Below are 21,827 nucleotides of genomic sequence, written 5' to 3'. Positions count from 1 at the left end.
GAAGAGAGATGGAACTATCGATAACTTCATTAGAAATGCTTTTTCTACTTCCTGGCCCCCTTTCTCCTTCCCTTGTCGCTTCGCTTTCTTCTTTTCTCTTTTTTTTTTTTGTTTCTTTCTCTCTTTATCCCCTCTGTTTTAAATACTTAAGGTAGTATTATCAACTTATATAATCAAAAGAAAAAGCAACAAAAACATAGGCTTCACCGCAAACTATGATGACCACACAACTTGACTTAGGAGTACGGCAAGAGAGAAAATTGGTGTTAAACCATTAGTGGAATCCTCACAAACCGAGGTGTGTGTGGGCTGAGTTTGAAAAAGATGAAGAAAAAAAAAAAGGAAAAAAAAAAATACAATAATGTCTTCAAGAAACAGAAGAGATTTGCAATTCATCATTTAAAATGTCCAAAAATCCAAACTGCAAAATACATGATGCACCACTTCAGGACAATGTGGGGCCATGCAAATAATTTATTTTAATCACCTTGTAATCCATGAATGCATACAAAACTCTTGGTCTATGATTTCCGTTACAAGGAGTCACTTGGTGCAATTTGCAGATGGTTGTGTTAGGCTGTTTTGGCTTCATCAGTGCAATGAGTAGAATTGTGCTAACTCTGCAAGTGTACAGTATGTGAGACAAGCAATACATGCTACTAGAAGTAGTGCTAGAACTAGATTCCTTCTAGGAAGCTAGTAAAGTGCCCAGTATGGGTAGGTAGTCCCCCAGTATAGTGTCCCAGTCTAGCTAGTATACTGTCCAGTATGGGTAGGTAGCGACCCAGTATAGCTAGTATAGTGCCCAGTATAGCTAGTAAACTGCCCAGTATGGGTAGGTAGTCCCCCAGTATAGCTAGTAAAGTGCCCAGTATAGCTAGTATAGTGTCCCAGTATAGCTAGTAAAGTGCCCAATATAGCTAGTATAGTGTCCCAGTATAGCTAGTAAAGTGCCCAGTATAGCTAGTATAGTGTCCCAGTATAGCTAGTATAGTGTCCCAGTATAGCTAGTATAGTGCCCAGTATAGCTAGTATAGTACTCAGTATGGCTAGCATAGTGCCCAGTATGGCTAGAATAGTGCCCCAGTATGGCTAGCATAGTCCCAGTATGGGTAGGTGGGTGGGTAGGTAGTTAGTGCCCCTCCCCGCTCCCCCCGCGGCCGCCGCTGCTATTACCTTAGGCGGCACCGCTTCCTCTATCCCCGTCCTGCTCTGGTAACTAATTCACAGCAGCGCGCCCCTCGGCGGCTGCTGCTGTGATGACGGAGGAAACCATAGAGAGCGGCTTTCTGTAGTGGCGATGCCGTTACTATGGGAACCACTCTCTATGGTTTCCTCCGTCATCACAGCAGCCACCGAGGGGCGCCCTGCTGTGAATTAGTTACCAGAGCAGGACGGGGATAGAGGAAGCGGCGCCGCCTAAGGTAATAGCAGCGGCGGCCGCGGGGGGGGGGGGGGGGGGGGAGCGTGGAAGGTGCACCACCTACCCATACTACCAGATGACTCGCAAGCAAGCCGACCCCCAACTTTTGGGCCACTTTTGGGGGGTGAAAAATTCGGCTTGCTTGCGAGTATATACGTTATATTATGAGAAAAATATTGTAGGTAAAAATTACAGGTGGTAATGAGAGATGAAGTCAGCCTAACATCACTGGAAGATAAAAGTGTTAAAGCAGAAACGTCAAAGGGGTCCAAAGAGGTGAGATATGTAGAGTAGTAAGGGTGTCTTAGCACCCTAGAGGGAAAAAAGACACAGGAGACAAAGAAACGGGAGCCCAATAGTGCAATATGTTTTCATATACGGGGTATCAACAGGTAAGGTAATTGTACTACTCACAAAGGCGGGTTGCAGAAGGGCAACCGACCGCAGGACGCAGGTGAAGACAACAAACCTGACTCCACTCGGGGTGGTTCAGCCAGACCTGGGTGTGGTCGCTCTCCTTGGTAAATGACAGATTATCGCTATGGTTTAAACCATGTGTGGTCTGTCTAGACCCCCCCAACAGTGTGTGTTGGGGGTTATGTAAAGCACAATTTGGGTAATGAGGTGCCCTAATGTGAATAAAATTGGATTAAAAACAAGATAAAATAGAAAAAAAATGAGGCGACTTACCTCAATGACGAGTTCTTTGTATAAAAAAATAAATATTTCGCTAACTAAATATTTCTTTGTTTATTTATACAAAGACCTCATCATTGAGGTAAGCTACCTCATTTTTTTTTTTTAGATTTCATCTTGTTTTTAATCCAATTTTAATCACACTGGGGCGCCTCTTTACCCAATTGTGCGAAAAGGTGAGATAACTGTAGAATTTTCCTAGCGACAATGGGAATTCAGATAGTACAGATGATATGAATAAATGTTCACAGATCACAACATTACCTGAAGTACATCATGTCCAGCATGAATTAGCTGTTCTCTTCTTCTCTGGTCTGGAAGGAAGAAGATATTCTGAGTACTGCATAATGCGTATGCACAGGTATATAATATATTAGTTTATATAGTAACTCTATATATTTCTAACGACCTAGCACCAAGGTAAGAAGACACGTTATGCCTGCTGGAGGGCTTAATATAGAATGGAATTAAGGCTGTAATGCAAAAATGTAAAGATATATTGTATTCAATGATCACTGCCCAACCAATCAGATAACAGCTGAAATAAGTGCACATGCTAGATTATAGTCGGCTGAGGTGGCCGATAACGAGCGTCTCTGCCAATAATTTGGCTGCCCACCATGTGATGTCATATCGGTGCTGCTTGGTTGACTCTCTGCATAGCAACAGAACGCACTGCCACCTGTTCAGCTAACTCTGCGTCTGCACAACCTCGGCCCAGCTATGTTGCTCGAGGGATAGGGTCCCAATCCCCATCGGGTGACATCAATCAATCTTAAGGCATAGGCTCCACTAAAACGCTTTTAGCAGTGGCAATTCCAAAAGCACTAGGTGAAAGAAAGTCAGTGCAGGTCATCCCATGGAAGGAATTGCGATTTCCCCAAATCACGGTACCTTGCAGCCTTTCTGGCGCATTTGCACTTCAATACAAAGTGTAGGATAGCTTCAAAATTACTTTCCTGTTGCTGTAGAAAGAGTTTACAGCGCTTTTACTACAAAACACATGGAAATCCACATGGAAATCGCAATGGCTCATTTGATTACGTTAAAGGAATACTATCGATGTATGCATTTATTTTTAAATGCTGTATGTTGTAGCACACATTAGGACAGGTACTAGGAGCAATTTGATTCCTCACACAGCTGTTCCTCTCAGCTGTAAAATCCTCCGTCAGTTTTGGCGTCAGTGTTGGATACAAAATGTATCTAATACTGACTGCTCCCAGAGGGCTAGACCATATCTCTGCACAGGGGAGTTGCTATCAACTCCTCAGTTTATAGTTTAATTATCACCTTGCTGAAAGAATCTTATTGATATGGTGGTAAGGGGTTAAAGATTCTAGCAATGTGTGTTTATTATCTTTGCTTCTCTTGACTGATAAAGATACTTATAATGCTAATTGTAGACAGTGGTCTGCCCCTCTCAGCAGCTTGTAAAGTGGATGCAGCCTGGAGTGAATCACCTCAAGCAGGCAGCCAGTCTGAGTGTAAACACAGACTCGTGGTATAGCTAGTTATATTCCAGCAATATTCCAGCTCATTTAGTTACCTGTTACCACCTCAGATCAGCCTATTTCTCCTCATGTCTGCTGCATGCTGTGAGTGACACAGTGAAAATTATTTGTGAGCTGTGTGACAGAGTAACCAAGCAGCTCAGGGTGACCCAAACTACTATGAGCTGTGTGAGAAATGAATTTTTAAGCAGGGATAGCGAGAGAGAGACCTGGGTGAATAAATAAAGTGCCCCTAGCACTAGTGGTAATGTGTACACTAATATAGAGTATTAAAAAAAGTCGTTTTAATCGATAGTATTCCTTTAACTAAGTGCTTTTCAAAACGTTAATGATTAGAAAATTGTTAGAAAATTGCTCAAAAGCACTACTGGCACTAAAGCTGTACCTACTTACTATGATGTTACCCAGTCAAAACATCCATGAGGAGATCTCCTGCTCAGTTTCCACTTGCAATTTCATCAAAGATAAACAAAATTGTTGTAGTGCAGGAATAGGTGCCACGTAGAGTTCAGCCTATTCTGGATTGCTATGTACTGTCCAGTGGACAAATACAAATATGGTAGTGTAACTCAAATCCGCATTTGAATCAAACTGGTGTAATTTAAATTAACTTCGGACATATGCTTCTGCTACAGACAGAAGCATAGCAAAAGTATTTACATGAATAATAATCTCTGTATCTGCTGTGCCCATTTAAGAGCTGAAGCTTGGGAATCACATAATAGACACACATAACAGTCTCCAATACGGCATGTTGCTGACACGGATTCAAAAGGAGAAGGAAAATTACATGGATGTGGCCATAAATTACTCTGACAAAATAATGGAAGACTATTATGTTGCCTTTTTATAACAAAAGATGAAGCTCCCTGGAGTTGTCTGTAGGCAATCTTTCATAGGAGGTGGTAATGAGTGTAGTAGGAGACAGAATACTGGGTAGTATTCTGCTGCCTCTGGAATGCTGACTGGTGCCAAGAGGACTGCATCATTATTTCCCATAATGCACTGTGCTGCTTAGTGAAGAATGAAGGAAGCTAAAATTCAGAAAACAGTTACTATCACTGCACCTGGGTGGGGACAGGCACGGTTTCTAGGCATGGAGGAGAAAATGTGACGATACCTTAGGGGGAAACATTAATTCCTGTATAAAAAAAAAAATTCTCAAGAACTGCTTTACAGGATAACAGTACTTTTAAAGGTCTTCAAAGGTTCCCCAGATCACTAATGTATTGTATTACTGACTCTTCCCCTGTAAGATATGAAGAGGCAGGATGACCCTGTTGTCGTTCACGTTTCCTTTTCAGTTTAGGTTTCCTTTAAATAAGGCTGCGTTTCCTCTCGATTTGGTTGAAAAACAGTCTGGTCCTGTCTCTGCAGGTTGCCGCAGGGGCCGGTTCCTGAAATATCTTGGTCAAAACATATCTTGATTCAAAACTTTTAGGTTAACTCCAGGAATTCTTTCAAATGAACAACTCCAATTGTATAGATCCAGGAAAGCCACAGGTAAATAAAACCGGTTTTGAGTGTCAGCATAGATAATTGCAAGTATCTCATAACACCTGTAGATCTGCAGTATTATTTTGATCACATTTTACAGAAGCATCTCTTTTAACTTTCATTTGTTACAGCTACCATTGGTATAATTTGTGTTATGAATAATGGTAGCATTTCATGAACCAATAATTAACAAGCACATAATATCTAGATAATTGCAAAGCAAAATACAAATTACACAGTTCTTTAATTAAAAGATGGTTAGGAAAGGGGTATGCAAGGAGGCCAGACTATCTTGGGAATTGGTGGGTTACTATGAAATCTAATGAGCTTTTCCTTACACTTAGCAACGGCAGTAAGTGCAATACACACCTGGGCCAAGAAGGTTAAAAAGCCTCTTTAAACCTCAGCAATTAACATATGAGGCATGCAGAGGCCAGTTCTCTTAGGGATAAAAAGTTTCCAGAGGCCTAATTAGGTGAACACAAAGGTCCCTTGATACTTGGCCCGAATAACAGTATTGTCAAACCTTGCCATCTGTCACCAAAGTAGGAAATATTTGCTCAATATCACCATCTATGTATACAGTATAGTACGTCTACTTAATTAGTGGAACATTGGCCAAACATCCTCTATTTAAAATAAAATGTAGCTCTCTCTAAAACGTTTGCAATAAGTACATATCAGGTAAATAGTTTTGCAAATTAATGTTATTAAAAAGTACCTTTCCATTTCAAATTGCAGCCAGCTATCAACTTCAGCTGCACATTAGAAGTAACGTGGCATTAATTCCAGCAATATATTCAGTTGAAGGGACTGCTTGTCTCTGAACAAAAATGGACGTTATATTAGCACACCAAAATGGGTAGCAGAAACAAAAGGCCCCAGGGGCTAATGAACGAAAAGGGCGCCGCCATATACTCTAATGCAATTATCGTTAATACGGCAAAAAAGGCAGAAAAAAGGGTGCCCGAAAACTATCATTAACAACATTAGAATACTACAGTTTTTGAAGTATGTTATCGTTTTCGAAGCTTGAAACGTTCTAGTTGTCATATTATTTCGTTTGTACGTACAGATTTTACGTTATCAAAGATACTATTGTTTCTACGTGTAAAAGGGTGTTTCAGCAGGGGGAGTGGTTAGGGACCACCAGGGGGGTGGGGGATGGTTAGGGTTAGGCAACACCAGGGGGTGGTGGTTAGGGTTAGGCAACACCAGGGGAGTGGTTAGTTTTAGGCAGGGTTCTGTGTGAGAGTAGGGTTGGGTTAAGCTGTATTGTTGGATTACGTAACGATTTTTAACGTTAATATATTTTCATTATCAACTCCCATCTCTTTTACCGGTATTTATCAATTAACGATGTTTATTGTTATTGAGATTGCGTTATCCACCGGTGTCATTTTGTTATCCAGCCGGCACCTTTTTTCCTGGCGCCCTTTGTTTGTGCCTTTTTTCATAAAGTGGATACTGGCAACACTTATTTTATGATTACATCGACCATTTTAACGGTTTTGTCAAATAAAAATGGGGGCCTTGGTTTTTAATGTAGGTGGTTCATATTTGATTATTCATGGTACATGATCACATTCCAGCAAGGCCCTCTGTAGAAGTAGAGTTCAGATCTCCTTCAGGCTCTCAAGACAAGACATGGTGATTGAAACTGACAGGAAGTTAATTTGATGCTGTATCCAATATGCATGTAATTTGAATGCAAGTTGAAATGTTTTGCATCTCATTGAGCATCTCTGGTTGGGGGGATGGGGGGGGGGGCAGTAGGGTTGCATGATAAGGATGAGACTTTAGGGCAGTCATTTGGGAGGAATTGTGATTGTACTTGTTACAACGGAGAGATGTGGGGAATGTAGTTCAAGCACTTGGTGGTGGTATGGGGATGCACTTGTAGTGAGGGGAATGTAGGGGGGTATACTGGCATGACATTGTGAGGCATTGTAGTTGCACTTGCTATGTGAAAGGGGTTATGGCTGCACTTTTTATGGGGGTATGGCATGATGTCTGGATGCACTTACAATAAAAAGGACATTGTGGCTGTAGGACACCTTTACTGCACACATTATGGTGGGGATGTTATGTATGCTATTGCTTTCTGAAGGTCAGGGTAAGGAGAAGTTATAGCTGCCCTTGTGTGTGTGTACTGGGCAGGGGTAACATAATGGTTTCACTTCTTATGAGAGGAGCATTTTAGCCAGATGTGGGGGAGCTACAGATGCACTTGTTATGGGGCAGAGGCAAGAGTGATATCGCTCATTACAGGGAGTACATGATGGCTGCCCTGATTACATAGAGAACATTATAGATACACTAGCTGGTCGCCCGGCGTTGCCCAGGTATGTAATTGGCTAGTGTTAGCTCTGCCCACTTTTTCTAATCCTAACACACAATTACTCAAGGATGACCTAGTTTGTGAGCTTTGCGGTCTTTGGCATCAATAATTGGCATTGAAATGAAATAAATCTAATTGGCTGTGGCTCCACTCCTTTGAAAATCAATAGGTGAATTTTGATTAGCTTTTGTAGGCTCCACCCACTTTTCTGAATATTAATCCCAGTCACCCAGTGACCAATAGAGTTGGGCCGAACCTCCGATTTTAGGTTCGCGAACCGCAATAGACTTCAATGGGGATGCGAACTTTGAAAAAAAAGAATAATTATGCTGGCCACAAAAGTGATGGAAAAGATGTTTCAAGGGGTCTAACACCTGGAGGGGGGCATGGCGGAGTGGGATATACGCCAAAGTCCCCAGGAAAAATCTGGATTTGACGCAAAGCAGCGTTTTAAGGACAGAAATCATATTGAATGCTAAATGACAGGCCTAAAGTGCTTTAAAACATCTTGCATGTGTATACATCAATCAGGTAGTGTAATTAAGGTACTGCTTCACACTGACACACCAAACTTTTCACTGAACAGAACAGGTATGCAGTGGCGGGTTCACTAAACAGGTATGCAGTGGCGGGTCCACTGAACAGAACAGGTATGCAGTGGTGGGTTCACAGAACAGGTATGCAGTGGTGGGTTCACAGAATAGGTATGCAGTGGTGGGTGGGTTCACAGAACAGGTATGCAGTGGTGGGTGGGTTCACAGAAAAGGTATGCAGTGGTGGGTGGGTTCACAGAACAGGTATGCAGTGGCAGGATCACTGAACAGGTATGCAGTGGTGGGTGGGTTCACAGAACAGGTATGCAGTGGTGGGTTCACAGAACAGGTATGCAGTGGCAGGATCACTGAACAGGTATGCAGTGGTGGGTGGGTTCACAGAACAGGTATGCAGTGGCAGGATCACTGAACAGGTATGCAGTGGTGGGTGGGTTCACAGAACAGGTATGCAGTGGCAGGATCACTGAACAGGTATGCAGTGGTGGGTGGGTTCACAGAACAGGTATGCAGTGGTGGGTTCACAGAACAGGTATGCAGTGGCAGGATCACTGAACAGGTATGCAGTGGTGGGTGGGTTCACAGAACAGGTATGCAGTGGCAGGATCACAGAACAGGTATGCAGTGGTGGGTTCACAGAACAGGTATGCAGTGGCAGGATCACTGAACAGGTATGCAGTGGTGGGTGGGTTCACAGAACAGGAATGCAGTGGCAGGATCACTGAACAGGTATGCAGTGGTGGGTGGGTTCACAGAACAGGTATGCAGTGGCAGGATCACTGAACAGGTATGCAGCCAGGAAAAGCTAAGCCTAACTAATCTTTCCCTATGAGAGACAGACAGCAGCTCGCCCTACTCTCTCTAATGCAGGCACACGAGTGGCCGTAATGGCCGCCGCTGCCTGCCTTATATAAGGGGGGTGGGGCTCCAGGGGCTAGTGTAGCCTAATTGGCTACACTGGGCCTGCTGACTGTGATGTAGAGGGTCAAAGTTGACCCTCATAGTGCATTGTGGGGCGAACCGAACTTCCGGAAACGTTCGCCTGCGGGAGGCGAACGCGAACCACCGAAGTTCGCCGGGAACCGTTCGCCGGCGAACCGTTCGGCCCATCTCTAGTGACCAACTGTGCAAAGTTTAAGAACCCTGCCATTGACAGTGTAAGAAAAGCAAAAGTTTGCTTTCTTAAAACAGAAAGAATTTGCGATAATTCAGGTTGGAGTGAGCTTAAAACGTCGCCCAGTGCATCACTGTTGAATATATGCAAATTAACCATTGTTACCCTTAAAAGCTAAACACACCTCCAGAACTGCTGGAATGCAATGATGTGTCATTTTGTTAATTTGTACAGTGCCATAATAATCCAACCTGCATACAGACTGTTTTGGATTGTTTGATCCTCATCACTGCATGGCATGGATAAATTTGGCTCTATGCAGTAGGGCTTGTAACACCGAGAGGTACAGACTAACCAGCAAGCTCATGGTGACCCAGAGCTCATTGGAGTGTGTAAGGGACTACAATAGTCCTAAAAGCCCCCTTACTAAGATGCTAAGAAAAACAAAAGTTTGCTTTCTTAAAACAGAAAGAATTTGCGATAATTCAGGTTGGAGTGAGCTTGAGATGTCTCCCAGGGTATCACTGCTGAATATATGCAAATTAACTATTGTGCCCTTAGAAGCTAAACACACCTCCAGTGTAACAGTGTAAGAATGGCTGCAGTTTACATTTTCCAGTGAAATTTGTATTTGTCTCCGCCCCCTTTTTGGTTATGGGAATAAAAAGTATCCTATACTTTATTCCAGGTAATGTACTATGTGTGTGCCAAATTTCAGTTTACATTCTAGCAGTGACACTTGTATTTTTCTCCACCCACTGATGTCCTAATATTTCCTTGGTATGTATTTGGCTGCTGTTGGCTGTGGCCACTTTTTCTAACCCTAACACACAATTGTCAATAGTCAATGACCAAGTTTGTGAGATTTGTGGTCTGTGGCATGAATAATTTTCATTGAAATGAGACACATCTGATTCACAGTTTGTGGCCCCACCCCTTTTCTAAATATTTAACCCCAGTCACTCCATTATCAACTGTACCAGGTTTGAGGCTTGTGCCATTAACAGTGCAAAAATGGCAGCAATTAAATATTTGCCTTGGAAATCAATAGGTAATTTGTGATTGGTTTTTGTAGGCTCCACCCACTTTTCTGAATATTAATCCCAGTCACCCAGTGACCAACTGTGCAAAGTTTTAGAACCCTACAAATAATAGTGTAAGAATGGCTGCAGTTTACATTTTCCCAGTGAAATTTGTGTTTGTCTCCGCCCACTGATGACTTGGCATTGCCCAGTTATGTATTTGGCTGGTGTTGGCTCTGCCCACTTTGTCTAACCCTAACACAAAATTACTTAATGACCAAGTTTGTGAGCTTTGCGGTCTTTGGCATCAATAACCTGCATTAAAATGAAACAAATCAGATTGGCTGTTTGGGGCTCCACCCCCTTATATAAATTTAAACCCCAGTCACGCAATGATCAACTGTACCAGGTTCGAGTCTTGTGCCATTAACAGTGCAAGAATGGCAGCAATGAAATATTCCCCTGAAAAATCAATAGGTAGTTTTTGATTGTTTTTGTAGGCTCCACTCACTTTTATGAATATTAATCCCAGTCACCCTGTAACCAACTGTGCAAAGTTTGAGAACCCGACCATTAACAGTGTAAGAATGGCTGCTGTTTACATTTTCCCAGCAAAATTTGCATTTGTCTCCGCCCACTTATGACCCTGCATTGCCCGCTTATGTATTTGGCTGGTGTTGGCTGTGCCCACTTTCCTAACCCTAACACACAATTAATCAATTACTCAATTACCAAGTTTGTGAGCTTTGCGGTGTTTGGCAACAATAATTTGCATTGGAATGAAACAAATCTGATTGTCTCTTTGTGGCTCCACCCCTTTTCTGAAACTGAACCCCAGTCACCCAATGATCAACTATACCAGGTTTGAGGCTTGTGCCATTAACAGTGCAAGAATGGCAGAAATATTCCCCTTGAAAATTGACCAACTGTGCAAAGTTTGAGAACCCTACCATTAACAGTGTAAGGAAAAACAAAAGTTTGCTTTCTTAACACAGAAAGAATTTGCGATAATTCAGGTTGGAGTGAGCTTGAGATGTTTCCCAATGCTTCACTGCTGAATATATGCAAATTAACCACTGTTACCCTTAGAAGCTAAACACACCTCCACAACTGCTGGAATGCAATGATGTGTCAGCTTGTTAATTTGTACAGAGCCATAATAATCCAACATGCATACAGACTGTTTTAGATTGTTGGATCTTCATCAGTGCATGGCATGGATTAATTTGGCTCTATGCAGTAGGGCTTGTAACACCGAGAGGTACAGACTACCCAGCAGACTCACGGTGACCCAGAACTCAGAGTGTGTAAGAGACTACAATGGTCCTAAAAGCCCCCTTACTAAGATGTTAAGAAAAACAAAAGTTTGCTTTCTTAAAACAGAAATAATTTGCGATAATTCAGGTTGGAGTGAGCTTGAGATGTCTCCCAGGGCATCACTGCTGAATATATGCAAATTAACCATTCTACCCTTAGAAGCTAAACACACCTCCAGTGTAACAGTGTAAGAATGTCTGCAGTTTACATTTTCCAGTGAAATTTGTATTTGTCTCTTTTTGGTTTTGGGAATAAAAAGTATCCTATACTTTATTCCAGGTAATGTACTATGTGTGTGCCAAATTTCATTCAAATCCGTTCAGCCGTTTTTGCGTGATCGAGTAACAAACATCCAAACATCCGAACTTTCCCATTTATTATATTAGTAGGATTTGTTATATAAAGGTAACATAACTTAATGTAAAGAGCACATGTAATGTGGTACACATGAAAGGAAAACATTTGCATCGCTTGGGAACCACAGGATATTACTCAAAAGGGGGTGTGGTCATGGGCTGGGGGCAATATGATATGGTGTTGGAAGTGTCTTTTTAGGGTTGCTAAAATGGTCAGAAACTGCTCTGGAAACCCAATTCCAAAATAATGAAAAATACAAAAAGTACAATATCAGTTTTTATATTTCGCCTTCATTGACTGCGTTCTTAAAATTATAGGTCTAATAAAATATTAATCATGCGATGACTACTTGCCCTGATTCGTATATTTACATGTGGCTTAAAGACATGGATCTAGCGCTCAGTTTCCTTTAACCACCCTGGCGTTCTATTAAGATCGCCAGGGCGGCTGCATGAGGGTTTTTTTTAAATTAAAAAAAAAACTATTTCATGCAGCCAACTGAAAGTTGGCTGCATGAAAGCCCACTAGATGGCGCTCCGGAGGCGTTCTTCTGATCGCCTCCGGCAGCCAAAAGTAACACGGAAGGCCGCAATGAGCAGCCTTCCGTGTTTGGCTTCTCCTGTCGCCATGGCGACGAGCGGAGTGACGTCATGGACGTCAGCCGACGTCAGCCGCCTCCGATCCAGCCCTTAGCGCTGGCCGGAACTATTTGTTCCGGCTGCGCAGGGCTCAGGCGGCTGGGGGGACCCTCTTTCGCCGCTGCTCGCGGCGGATCGCCGCAGAGCGGCGGCGATCGGGCAGCACACGCGGCTGGCAAAGTGCCGGCTGCGTGTGCTGCTCTTTATTTCATAAAAATCGGCCCAGCAGGGCCTGAGCGGCACCCTCTGGCGGTAATGGACGAGCTGAGCTCGTCCATACCGCTAAGGTGGTTAAGGAAACACAACTTGCCTGCTAGGTTTCCTTTTAAGCATGATGTTGAAATTGTACAGCTTTCTGTGCTGCTCATGAGTGAGATCAATTTACCAGTAAAAAGGAACCTGAAGTGAGAGACATACTAAGGCTACCTTATTTAAAGTGAACCCGAGGTGAGAGTGATATGGAGGCTGCCATATTTATTTCCTTTTAAACAAACTAGTTGCCTGGAAGTCCTGCTGATCTATTTGGCTACAGTAGTGAACTTGAATTAAACCAGAAACAAGCATGCAGCTAATCTTGCCAGCTCTGACAGTATTGTCAGAAACCCCTGACCTGCTGCATGCTTGTTCAGGGTCTATGGTTGAAAGTATTAGAGGCAGAGGACCAGCAGGGCAGCCAGGCAACTGGTATTGCTTAAAAGGAAATAAATATGGCAGCCTCCATATTATTCTCACCTCGGGTTCCCTTTAATACCTTTTAAATAACACCAGTTGCCTGGCAGTCCTGTTGATCTTTCTGGTCAGTAGTGTCTGATTCACACACACACACACACACACACATTATTATTGATTTATATAGCGCCAGCATCTTCCATGGTGCTGAAACAAGCATGCACCTAATCTTGCCAGATTTTTGTCAGAAACCTCTGCATACTAAAAGTATTAAAAGCAGTGGGTCAGCACAGCAGCCATGCATTGTTTAAAAGGAAATAAATATGTCAGCCTCCATATGTCACTCATCTCAGGTTTCCCTTAAACTGGGTAAGATGAGTGCGGTTGATGGTGGGCAGGAGGACGTGGGAAGCATCTGCAGGATCCTTCTCAGGCAAATATCTGTGTATAGTGTGTGTGTGTGTGTGTGTGTGTGTGTGTGTGTGTGTGTGTGTGTGTGTGGTGTGTGTGTGGTGTGTGTGGTGTGTGTGTGGTGTGTGTGTGGTGTGTGTGTGTGGTGTGTGTGTGTGGTGTGTGTGTGGGTGTGTGTGTGTAGGTGTGTGTGTGTAGTGTGTGTGTGTGTGTGTGTGTGTGTGTGTGTGTGTGTGTGTGGTGTGTGTGTGTGTGTGGTGTGTGTGTGTGTGTGGTGTGTGTGTGTGTGTGGTGTGTGGTGTGTGGTGTGTGTGGTGTGTGTGGTGTGTGTGGTGTGTGTGGTGTGTGTGGTGTGTGTGGTGTGTGTGTGTGTGTGTGTGTGTTTATTTTGCCTCGGTACACTACAAATAACTTTTGTATATTCTCTCAACTTACAAATTATTTTGTAACCTTTTTAAATGTAATCAGTAAACACCCTGCTCAACTAATGCAAAAAAATGAATTAGTCTACTAATATTAATAAACATAAAAAAGATGAAACAACTTTACATTTTATCTTTAACAAATGTTCACACATTCCTCTTAATTATCTTTAAGCATGTATTGTTTCACATATGTCACTCACAGTCTCTACAATAAGCGACACTTTTTTTTTTTTTTTTTTTAAACTAAAAACTTCCTCAACACTTAATCCTTATGCTCTCCTTCCATATACAATCATCCTTAGTATTACTATTCTTAAACTTGCCCATACCCACCCGTGTCTGTCCGAATTTCCCCCACTGTAACCTATCCTATAAGCAGTGCAATGGCCAATGGCCATACATTTGCTTGTAATAAACTGTATTCTCTTACCTTCGTCTCTAAGAAAGTCTTTAGCTATAGCGTCCATTTTGCACCTTCCTAATAGCAGAATCGTTCTTGACCTGGTAAATAACAGTAAAAATAAAAACCAGAGCTGACATTTTTCTTTACTTTAACTATTAATAATGCAAATATTCAATGTGTAAAATAGATGAGCATTACATAATTGATGGTCTGAAAATGCTCCAAGATTGATTAACAAATCAGCAGTACTTAATTTTTCTAATACTGGAAAAAATGTAATGCACTTAGTAAAATGTAAAAGCATTAACATCTTGCCTTCTGTTTCAAATAATTACCATTGTAATTATGAAGCTGATGGCAACAAATCTTCCCTCAGCATTGAAGAACTGTAATCTCAATGAGAATAGTTACTTTCACTAAATGAAGTCTCTCATGACTTAATAATCCTTATTAAGCACAAGGCTTAGCAAAATAAAGAACAAATCAGAAGGAAGTCCATGGAATCTAAAGACCAGCTGTAGTTCTACAAATATCTATAGGTGAATTTACTGGTGTGCCAAAGGGCAGCTGCCACAGGTCAGCACACATTAATGTATTGTATTATAAAAGAAATAAACATACAGTAGAGTCCCGTTATCTGAAATGCAACTTAGCAGCAGTCTCAACCAACCAGCACAAATCGCTGGCAGTACTCACAGTGAAGAAAGAAAACTTCTTATGCTTCATACACATTTGAGATAAAAGTCTTTGGAAAAGGTAAGATCAGAGACCAATTTTACCCCCTTCCATGTAGTATGAGAGCCATACCTTCACAGTCTATTCTATGGATCTGCACTCCCCATCAGATAAAATCTTTGCAGGATGCTGCACACAAAGATGCCCGTACACACTCAAAAGATCATTATCTGCAAAAGATCTGTTCCTGCAAAAGATCCATTCCTGCAAAATGCATTCATAGTCTATGATATCTGCAGATACTCATACACACTTGGTTTAACAGACAATCATCTGCAGATCAGATCCACCAGGATGGATTTTCAGATCTGCAGATGATTGCCAGATATGCAGATGACGTCTGTTAAACAAGGTGTAAATGATGATCTGCAGATCTCAGACTATGAATGCATTTTGCAGCAATGGATATTTTGCAGGAACAGATCGTTTGCAGATAATGATCTTTTGAGTGTGTACGGGCATCTTTGTGTGCAGCATCTTGCAAAGATTCTATCTGATGGGGAGTGCAGCTCCATAGAATAGACTGTGTAGAGTATGGCTCTCATACTACATGGAATGGGGTAAAATTGGTCTGTGATCTTGCCTTTTCCAAAGACTTTTATCTCAAGTGTGTATGAAGCATTAGTAGAGATGATAAATGAGATGCAAATTTCTCAGTTTGAAAATGGACCAATCAATTTAAACCCATGTTTAAATTGATTGGTCCATTTTTAAAGTTGTATATTTGCATAAACTCAGAAATATTTGCATTTCATTGATCATCACTACTTCTTAAGCTGAGTACACACGTACGAAAACGAACGATAACGACAATCGGACCGATAATCGTGCGTTCCAAATTTTCCAACGATCGTTTTTTTGGACGATAACGACCGTTATCGTTCAATCCCACCGATCTTTCCCGGCGGATTTTTTCGAAATATAATCGTTCAACCGTTGCAGTGTGTACAAAGATCGTTCGATAATTATTATCTGTGGAGTAGTACGCATGTACTTATTGCCTGTCATAACGTCACTTCCATTTGCGCACGCATTTTTTTATCGTTCGTCGTTCAGTACTTTATACTTATATCGTTCACGTGTGTACACAATCGTTCATTATGAACGATCTTTTCCGTCTAATTTGAATATCGTGTAAACGTCACGAATCATTCGTAACAAACAATCTTTATCGGGCGTGTATACGAACCTTTAGGCTGTTTGTGGGCTCTGCTGTGCTTAAAGACTGGGTTCCATGGCTCTCTCAAGGTTAATATACTTTTAATTACTGTATTTTAACATTTAATACAAAGTTCTTATTATGTACACTGAGTAGTTAAAAAATTAGAGACTAGTGTTGGGCGAACAGTGTTCGCCACTGTTCGGGTGATGTTCGAGTTCGGCCGAACACCTGATGGTGTTCGGCCAAACCGTTCGGCCACATGGCCGAACTAAGAGCGCATGGCCGAACGTTCCCCGAACGTTCGGCTAGCGCTGTGATTGGCCGAACGGGTCACGTGGTTCGGACCCGAACGCGCTCTGATTGGCCGAACTGTCACGTGGTTCGGGTAAATAAATACCCGAACCACGTCATATTTCCGCCATTTGTCTGTGGGTTTAGCTTTGGGTAGGCAGGCAGGGTAGTTCGCGCTCCAGCCACGCTAGCCAGGGTCCCCCCAGTCATTGTGTCGCTGCTAGGAATAGTAGTACACCGCTCGCTCAGCATTCTGTTTACTGCCACTCTGTGTACCTCGCTCAGCCACACTATATAGCATTCTGTTTACTGTTCTGTGTCTGCTGGGAATAGTAGTACACCGCTCGCTCAGCCACACTATATAGCATTCTGTTTACTGCCACTCTGTGTACCTCGCTCAGCCACACTATATAGCATTCTGTTTACTGTTCTGTGTCTGCTGGGAATAGTAGTACACCGCTCGCTCAGCCACACTATATAGCATTCTGTTTACTGCCACTCTGTGTACCTCGCTCAGCCACACTATATAGCATTCTGTTTACTGCCACTCTGTGTCTGCTGGGAATAGTAGTACACCGCTCACCCGCCACTGTATAGCATTGTGCTCTGTGTCGCTGCTGGGAATAGTGGTACACCGCTCACCCGCCACTGTATAGCATTGTGCTCTGTGTCGCTGCTGGGAATAGTGGTACACCGCTCACCCGCCACTGTATAGCATTGTGCTCTGTGTCGCTGCTGGGAATAGCGGTACTGTATAGCATTTCTGTACTGCCACTGTACTGCTGCCAGTCAGCGTGTACTTTAAGGATAAGTGAAATGAGGAAGAAATCCGGTGAAAGAGGGAGGGGCAAGGGAAGAGGTGTTTCCCCTGACGGTTCACGTACAGGCCACAGGGGAGCACCCAAGAAAACCCACTCAATACCGCCCATGTTGTCCAGGACAACAACCCTCACAAATCCAAAAGAACAGGACCAGATAATTACTTGGATGACCTCTCAAGCGTCCAGCAGTGGGTTAAGCAGCACCAGCACATCACGCACGAGGTCCGAGTCCTCAGCCAGTTACAAGGAGCCAGTGGGCACAAAGCTGACACAACCGGCAGCAACACCACACACACAACTGCCAGATAACCAGTCCGATGAATTACCTCAGGACACAATGGGGTATTCGCAGGAGCTATTCCCAGCCCAACAAACTTCCACCTTTCAAAGGTCAATGGAGGAACAGCCAGAAATGTTGTGCCCGGATTCACAACCATTAACTGTGGGAAATGCACCGCGCACTGAAATACAAGGCGAGTCCGAGGAGGACTCGGAAACCCAAATCCCAGAGCAAGTTGGGCAGGAGGGGTTGCAATTGCAGGAGGTCGGCCGACAAGATCTGGAAGACGACGTTGGAGTGAGCTGCGCAGAGGTTGTTCTGGGGAGCTCTACTCCACGGCGGCGGCCCCCACAATGACATATGACGAGTTTCAGGAGATGGATGAGGAGGGTATGGGCAATGTGGACAGAGACCCAGATTTTGTTTGTGAACGAGAACATCGCCGTCGTAGCAGCAGCACAGATGAGTCTGTTGAAGAACCCACTGCTGCACGAGTTCGCCTTGTGCCACAAGGTAGGCGGCGCGCAATTTCAGGCACCACAAGCGTGGAAGTTCAAGTGAGAGGCAAAAGAGGAGCAAACAGAAATCGCCAGCAAGGCAGGTGCTCCAAAGTCTGGGCTTTCTTTGAAGACTGCACTGAGGATGTTACCATGGCGATTTGCAAGGTGTGCAAGACCCGCCTGAGCAGGGGGAAAAGTATTAACAACCTCTCCACCACCAGCATGAGCCGCCACATGCTATCCAAACATCCCACTCTGTGGGCAAACGCGGCAGGACAGGGTACCAGCAACACTGCCTCCCTTGGGTTCACCAGACTCACCACCAGACCCGCCTCAGCAGCAGCAGTAGCCCAGCCATTGCGTGGTTCACAACATTCACAAACATCAGACGACGCTGACACTGTCACTTTCCGGAGTAGTGCTCTTGAGGTCTCCCAATGTTCATCAAACACAACAACCAACAGCCCTTCCGTGTGCAGCGCTACGGTTCAGTTGTCTGTGTCGGAGATGTTTGAGCGCAAGAGGAAATTGCCAGCAAATGACCCCCAGGCCGTGGCAGTAACAGCCAGCATAGCCAAGCTTCTGGCCTGCGAAATGCTGCCATATCGAGTGGTGGAGACAAACAGCTTCAAGGGCATGATGTCAGTGGCCATCCCACGTTACGTGGTTCCCAGCCGCTACCACTTTGCGCGCTCTGCAGTGCCTGAGTTGCATGAGCACGTGGTCAGCAAGATAACCCGAAGCTTGAAGAATGCCGTTGCCTGCAAGGTTCACCTCACCACTGACACCTGGACGAGTGCGTTCGGCCAGGGTCGATACATCTCCCTTACCGCGCACTGGGTGAACCTTGTGGAGCCTGGCAGCGATTCCTCACCTGCTACGGCGCGGGTGTTGCCCACGCCGCAAACAGCTGCACCGCCGTCCCTCCCACTGGATAACAACAGCAGCACCTACCTCTCTGACTCCTTCTCCTCCAACGCATCTCAAAGCTGTACCTCATCCGGAAACGCTAACCCAACAGCAGTAGGATCGTGGAAGCAGTGCAGCACAGCTGTTGGCATGCGTCAGCAAGCGTTGCTGAAGCTGATCTGCCTTGGGGATAAGCAGCACACAGGGGAGGAAATTTGGAGGGGAATAAAGGAACAGACGGATTTGTGGCTGGCACCGCTGGACCTGAAACCGGGCATGGTTGTGTGTGATAATGGGAGTAATCTCATTCGCGCTTTAAGGTTGGCTAAGCTGACACACATCCCTTGCCTGGCGCACGTGATGAACCTAGTAGTTCAGCGGTTCCTGAGGACATACCCAGGCATGGCCGATCTTCTGTTGAAGGTGCGACGAGTGGCCAAACATTGCAGAAATTCCAGTACTGCTTCGGGGGCACTCGCTAAGATGCAGGAGCGCTTCAATCTCCCCCACCATCGCTTGCTGTGTGATGTCCCTACGCGCTGGAATTCTACGCTGCACATGCTAGCCCGCTTTTGCGAGCAGAAGAGTGCAGTGGTCCAGTACATGACGGCGCAGTACCGAGGCGCATCCGGACAGCTGCCAAGCTTCTGTGGATCCGATTGGGCCAACATGTTGGACCTCTGCCAAGTCCTCCAAAATTTTGAGCAATCCACGTTGCTTGTGAGCAGTGACAACTCTTCAGTCAGCATTACCATACCACTGCTGTGTTTACTGAAGAGGTCGATGTTGAAAATCAAGGAAACAGCTGTCATGATGCAACTGGGGGAATCTGAGGGAGAAAACGATCAGCGTGATGGTACCAACATCAGGCCATGTGCCTCAGGAAACGCTGGCCCCAGCAGCTATGACGAAGAAGAGGAGGAGGAACAGCTGGAGTTGGAGCAGGAATTTCCTGCCACCACTGACGAGGGCCAGAGCGGTGCACGTTGGACTTCCACAATTCAGAGCGAATGGTCAGCAGAAGCAGACCAGGAAGAAGGTGACGACTATGATGCATCACAACAACTATCACAACGCTCACAAGAGGATGATGAGGATTCTGGCAGGACTCTGGCACACATGGCTCAATTCATGCTAGACTGCATTGAACGCGACCCACGCATTGTGCGCATTCTGGACAACACCAATTACTGGGTTTATACCCTTCTGGATCCACGGTACAAACACAATGTTCCAAAACTGCTTGAAGAAAGAGTCAGACAGGTCAAAATGGAAGAATACCAGCAGGCCCTTGTGGAGACTTTAGAGAGGAGATTGACATCCTCCCCCTCCTCTAGCCAGTTGTACTCCGACAGACTGACTTCCGCAAACCCAGGACGACCAGGAGGGCAGCAAACAACACAAGCCACAGCTAGTGCCCAAAAGGGAATGGTATCGGCAGTGTCCTTGGAGTGGGAAAATTTTATGACACCCATGCAGCAGCAGCCCACAGAACAGCAAGCGTGCAGATCCACCTCCAACACCGATCGCCTGGAGAAGATGGTCAAGGACTACATGTCAGATGGCGTAGCTGTGTTGAACAATCCATCTGCACCCTTCAACTATTGGGTATCGAAGCTAGACACCTGGCACGAACTGGCAATGTACGCAATAGAGGTGCTGGCTTGCCCGGCAGCCAGCGTTATGTCGGAACGCTGTTTCAGTGCTGCCGGAGGCATCGTCACAGATCGGCGTATCCGCCTCTCCACAGAAAATGCAGATCGTCTGACTCAAATTAAAATGAATCAATCCTGGATTGGAAACGACTACGCAACACTCCTGGACCCCAACTAAGTAACATGAACAATGACCATCTGTGATGGGTTAGCGTTTCCAGTCCCTGTTTATTGAACCTCTCATCTTTATTACATTTATGACTGCATGGCGGCAAAAAGCATTGCTATATCCGCACGCTATTTGTCCTCATGCAAGGCCTGGGATGTTGTGTCTCAAAAAGCGTGGCCTTCTCCTCCTGCGGCTCCTCCTGTTCCCTCACGTGTGCTGCTGCTGCTGCTGGGTTAGCGTTTCCGGTCCCTGTTTATTGAACCTCTCATCTTTATTACATTTATGACTGCATGGCGGCAAAAAGCATTGCTATATCCGCACGCTATTTGTCCTCATGCAAGGCCTGGGATGTTGTGTCTCAAAAAGCGTGGCCTTCTCCTCCTTCGGCTCCTCCTGTTCCCTCACGTGTGCTGCTGCTGCTGCTGCTGGGTTAGCGTTTCCGGTCCCTGTTTATTGAACCTCTCATCTTTATTACATTTATGACTGCATGGCGGCAAAAAGCATTGCTATATCCGCACGCTATTTGTCCTCATGCAAGGCCTGGGATGTTGTGTCTCAAAAAGCGTGGCCTTCTCCTCCTGCGGCTCCTCCTGTTCCCTCACGTGTGCTGCTGCTGCTGCTGCTGGGTTAGCGTTTCCGGTCCCTTTTCCTGGAACCTCTTCTCTGTATTACATTTATGACTGCATGGCGACAACAAGCATGTTACCTGTACAAAGAAACATGACATTTTCCACATTTAAAAGACAGTTTTTCCTTTGAAACTTTACAATCAATTTTCTCAAAAACTATAAGCTCTTTTTCAAATATTTTTTTTCCTCTTGTACCCACTCCCAAGGTGCACATACCCTGCAAATTTGGGGTATGTAGCATGTAAGGAAGCTTTACAAAGCACGAAAGTTCGGGTCCCCATTGACTTCCATTATGTTC

The 21,827-nt window shown here is 44.4% G+C and overlaps 1 protein-coding gene across 1 annotated transcript in view; it reads right to left on the bottom strand.

Moving 5' to 3' along the window:
- SCLT1 (sodium channel and clathrin linker 1) overlaps window positions 1–21,827 on the bottom strand; it is a 281,942-nt gene that overhangs the window by 225,295 nt on the left and 34,820 nt on the right. Inside the window, exons 2-3 of the mRNA XM_068279885.1 lie at window positions 14,406–14,476; window positions 2,384–2,433 (exon numbers count right to left, since the gene is read on the bottom strand). Coding sequence (XP_068135986.1) covers window positions 2,384–2,433; window positions 14,406–14,442 — 87 coding nt within the window. The 5' untranslated portion in view covers window positions 14,443–14,476. The remainder of the gene's footprint in view (window positions 1–2,383; window positions 2,434–14,405; window positions 14,477–21,827) is intronic.

The sequence above is a fragment of the Hyperolius riggenbachi genome, chromosome 1 (assembly GCF_040937935.1).
Source record: "Hyperolius riggenbachi isolate aHypRig1 chromosome 1, aHypRig1.pri, whole genome shotgun sequence".
Classification (NCBI taxonomy): domain Eukaryota; kingdom Metazoa; phylum Chordata; class Amphibia; order Anura; family Hyperoliidae; genus Hyperolius; species Hyperolius riggenbachi.
Note: the sequence above shows the minus strand (reverse complement) of the source record. Positions and strands in the feature narration are given on the sequence as shown.